The sequence below is a fragment of the Eurypyga helias genome, unplaced genomic scaffold (genome assembly GCF_000690775.1).
Source record: "Eurypyga helias isolate BGI_N326 unplaced genomic scaffold, ASM69077v1 scaffold2782, whole genome shotgun sequence".
Classification (NCBI taxonomy): Eukaryota; Metazoa; Chordata; class Aves; order Eurypygiformes; family Eurypygidae; genus Eurypyga; species Eurypyga helias.
In genome coordinates, this window is record NW_010237672.1 from 836 (window position 1) to 5,454 (window position 4,619).

Genomic DNA, 4,619 nt, shown 5'->3' on the forward strand with positions numbered 1-4,619 from the left:
AATCTAAACCTCCCCACTTTCAATTTAAACCCGTTATCCCTTCGCATAACTGAGCGAAGGCTTTAGCTACCTGAAGGCTTACAGCAAGTTCCCAGCGTATCTGTCACTGCGCTGTCTGACGGTGGGTTGCGAGCGTCGGGTTCTGAACTTCACAACAGCCAGCCAGAAGGCAGCGCACGAAGTACCTGCAGGTTTTTCATTGTTCTCGTTAAACTTTTAAGTCTTGTTCCCAGCCTAATGAGTATTTTATATTTTTTGGTCTATATTTTAAGGCGTAATGTTTTTAACAACCATATTACTCCGCAAGAGAATTCCGGGAAAACAATGGATTGGAAAATACAGGCGGCCGAGGCCGGTTACCCTTTCAATGAAGCAAGCGATGATCCGAAGGTTGGAAATTGAAGCAGAGAACGAGTATTGGCTGAGTCGACCTTACCTGACACGGGAGCAGGAGTACAAACATAACACGGAGGAGCGACGTGCGAAATGGGAAGCTTTCAAAAGCCGGATGAAGGCCAGGGTTCCTGAGCACAGAAGCATCAGTGAACACTTAAACCACTTAAACGTGTCAAGGCAGTGGTCCTCTTGAATCACACGGCGTACGTGTACTCGGCATGTGTTAGGCGCGACCGCGGCACCTGCTGTCGGACCTGTTGGGGTACTTTTGTCACTCGGTATAAGAGGAGTAGATGGCGAATGGGGCTTTGCTGCGGTATACAGAATCTTACATTAAAAGCAGTGCTGCAGAACAGCGTGTGTTTTCTTAGGAGACGGTTCTTTCTGTGGCTCTCCACCATCTGCCTGCCTTGTTTCAGGGGTTTTGCATAACGCAGCAGAGGCAGTGATGAGGATGATTTAAACCAGATTTACAGCTTCCCTGATTTCCTTTGGAAAGGCAGGAGGCAGCCTGCTCAGTGGAGAGGGATGATCTGCTGGTAGCGACCGGATGGCTCGTACGGGTCCCTCTCCCTCGTGAAGGGTACATCTGTGTGCATCGACACACAAGACACAAGTGGCACAGTGCTCGCTCCGTCGGGCGTGCGAGGGCGAAGGTGAACCAGAATCACAACTCTCCCTCCTGAAGGGTACGTCTGTGTGCATCGACACAAGTGGCACAGTGCTCGCTCCGTCGGGCGTGCGAGGGCGAAGGTGAACCAGAATCACAAAGGCTGGGCCTCTGGAGGATTGTAAGGTGTTCCATTTGTTTTTAAGCTTTCCAGGAAGAACTGCTGAATTTAGTGTCAGTGTTGGCTTGGGTGTTACTGCCCTCTCTTCCAGAGATGATTTCTGGTGTCAGAGGAATGGAGCTGAGTTCCCTTTGAGTGGCAATGTCGTTCCTAAGTTATGACTGGCACCCTGAAGGAGCAGTGTCAGCTGCACGTCAGAGTTTATTTCCCAAGACCAAGTGACCTGGAAGATGTGTCCAGAGTAGGGTGATGTTAGGTTTGTTGCAGCTGGAGTGTCGAAACGCAGAACAGTTACAGAATGCTGCCCAGGTAGGCAGTTTCTCTCACTGATCTAACAGACACAGGCTACAGCTAAGCAGTTTGCTCATCTTTCACAGACTTTTATTAAGTTGATGTTGCATTCACTGATGAATTCAAGTGTCAAATCCATTCATATTTTACCACTTTGGAAAAGAGGCCTAAAATGTTACAACTTTTCTATTTAATCATGAATTATCCTTCAGAGAAGTATGAACAGGTCTGAACACTGATGTACAAAATCTTGAATGCACTTCCAATGGTCATAAATGGCTTAAGGTAACATCTATGGAAAAGTATACACACAGGGCAATTGCACAAGTGAAACGTGAAGGAACTTCCAGGCAGAGCAATGTGATTTTTGCATTTAATTCGTTTATAAAAGCCCATTTAAAAAAGTTACTTCAAGTATTAAACTATAAATGGCAACATGTTTGTGCATAGGACTAGTCCTATCTGTAACATACAAAGAAAACCCCAATAAATGTGTCATTATTACACGTATCTTGTACACGTCACCTCAAACTTAAGTACAGCTCATTACAAGTTTAGGTGGCACAGCTGAAAACAACTATGTAGAAGTGGAACAGCCAGGACACGGTGAGTAGTGCAAAAGTTGATGGCCCTTGCTGGCAAATAGGAAAATAATTGCAGAGACAAGCCAGGGATGTTCCATTCATCCACGCTAGAAGGGACAGGGAGAGGGGGCAGACTTAACAGCAGGATTGCTGCCTCTTTCTGTGGTTATTTTTATGATTGTAAATTGCTGTTCAGTAAGGTTTAAGTTTCTCACAACAAAGCCGATCGCAAGAGGTTAACGATGCGAGTTGTCAGCTGAGCAATGTAAACGGGAGGGAGTCTGCACATCACCGTTAATTTTGGTGCCAGTGAAGGTGATCCCGGTACTTCATCTGCTCTCAACTCCCGAGCGTGTGCTCTCTGCTTCTTGGGGCAGGGGGTGGGAGGAGAGACGGGGCAACTCCCCAAAACCAAAGTGAGTGATCCTGTAAACATCATCAGACTTCATCAACTACTGGAAACAAGATTCAAGTAATTGCTGCAGAAAACAAACAGCCAAACACCAGTTTTAATCTGCGTTAAAACTAACAACTTGTAGCTTTGTTACGTTTCGTGAGGGTTATGTAATTAAAACGCATATAAAAAGCTGTCTATATATACAAAATGAGTTGACAGCAATGAGTGTGGTAGATGTGTTCAGTATTGTAACAAATCACTTTGTATGCAGCCGCTGTCTTTGGTGCCGTTTCGGGATAGAAGAGCCTCTGATGTTGCACACACACAGCTGTGTTTTCAGTACTGTGAGAGATGTGCTCATCGTCTGCACTTGAAGTAGCTGCAGTTTGGAGCCTCGGTAAAGGGATACCTGAATCCCCCAGTCATGTACAGTTTTGGTGTCCTCAGAGAACAGGTACGATGAAGCTCAGAGTTGGTTGTTGGTTTGGTGGTTTTTTTTTTAGTTTTTAACAAATACGGGCAGTCAGTGCTCCAGATTTAGGTAGATCTGGTTAATTTATGTCAGTCAGTGCGTCCCTTGGGAAATCTCCCAGACTGACGATGCTGCAGATGCTGCTGCAGATGCTGCTGCAGACGCCGCTTTCTTCCCCTCCTCTTGGGGCTCTGGTGAGCTACAACCGGACCACATGTCAGACCAAGAATTTCTTACGGTATTGAACTTAACCAAACCCTTCAAACCCAGAAGATCATTTAAGGTATGGGAGAGCCACACGAGATCAAATGAGGGAAGAAACAGTACCTGAAAACAGCAGGCATTTAGCACTCTGGAGAATAGGTCCAGTTTTTAAGAATAATGCACCCAAAGTAGCTTGGGACCTGCGGATTCCACGCTCAAGGGCCAGCTTTAACCAAAATGTTACTGTAATTTCTACTCAAGTCACCCAAAATAAAAGTGACCCTCTAAAATAACCCTCTGAATATTTAAAGTGGAAGTTTTCAATCAAAGGTTGATGATGCATCTCCCTTGCGACACTGCAATCTCAGGGTAACACTGTAGGAAATCAGCTGTAACAGAAACCTACACCTCTTCCTGCCCTCTTCCCATAACACGCCTTTGGTAGGAGCAGCAATGATGTCTGTGTTGGACAGCCTGTGAAATCGTTGTAAGAAAAAATAGCATCAGCTGTGTAGTTGTGTTTTCTATTAATGCATCTCCAACAGGTTTATTGAGCCATTTCAGAAATCTCAAGGAGAAATCACACTGAAATCTTGCCCTGCATCAGGCTTCTGTCCTCACACTGGGAGTTTAACGTCACGTTGTGTGCACGACTCTAGTGCATATGTGCATTTTTTTAAACAAAAAATCAGTAAGAAATACTAAAGCTTAGTTTCTAATCACAGACAGTGTCAACTATCCTACAATATCTACACCACTCCTTATGGCTTGGTAACTAATTATTTTGATGGATCTAAAAGCTAAGGGCTGTTACTTTTAGTGGCAATCTAGGTATTCTCATGACCTGCTGATACAGACTAGGTTAAAGACAAAAGCAGCATGTAGAACATGGCCCAGCACCCTCCGGAGTTCTGTGCTCAGGACCCCTCTCCCTTCTGCCCTGAGCAGGTAGGGCTGCTCGTCTCACTGCAGTCCGTGGAAGCTTGCGGCTCTTCAGTGCCTGGGCCAAAAGCACCGCGCTCCGGAGCAGCCCTACCGCCCGCCCACCGCTGCTGGCAGTGATCCCGTGCCTGCCTGCCGCTCCACAGCCGAGCGGCTGTTGGTCCTCACCAACTATTTCATTCCTGGCCTGCTCCCTCGTTTTGCCTGTCGTACCCTTTGAGGCAGCACAGGGTGCCCTTGCTTATGGCTCCCCCACGAACTCTGAAAGATGGAACAGCAGACATTGTCCTGCTGCCATCTCCTCCGCAGCCAGGGCCTGCCAGCAAAACCTGACGCCCCGCCCACTCACTGGTGGGCCCTGAGTTATCAGTACAATCCCCCTGGAGAACTTAATTCCTTCAGATCAGTCGGGGGTTACTCTTAGTCACCAGTTCCCCGGGGGCAGGGGCACAGCAGGAGGCGGTTGGGGGGTGGTGAATTTGGAAGAATCATACTTGAGTCATTTTACTACGCCGGAGGTTTGTCGGAGTGACTTCAGGAAT

At 46.9% G+C, this 4,619-nt stretch overlaps 1 protein-coding gene across 1 annotated transcript; it reads left to right on the plus strand.

Moving 5' to 3' along the window:
- Positions 1-277: 277 nt before the first annotated feature.
- Positions 278-589, plus strand: MRPL57 (mitochondrial ribosomal protein L57). The gene has a single exon (XM_010147524.1). The coding sequence runs from the start codon at positions 278-280 to the stop codon at positions 587-589; it is 312 nt and encodes a 103-aa protein (XP_010145826.1).
- The last annotated feature ends 4,030 nt before the right edge of the window (positions 590-4,619 follow it).

Coding starts and splice junctions, on each gene's coding strand:
- MRPL57 (XM_010147524.1), top strand. CDS start 278: ATGTTTTTAACAACCATATTACTCCGCAAGAGAATTCCGGGAAAACAA.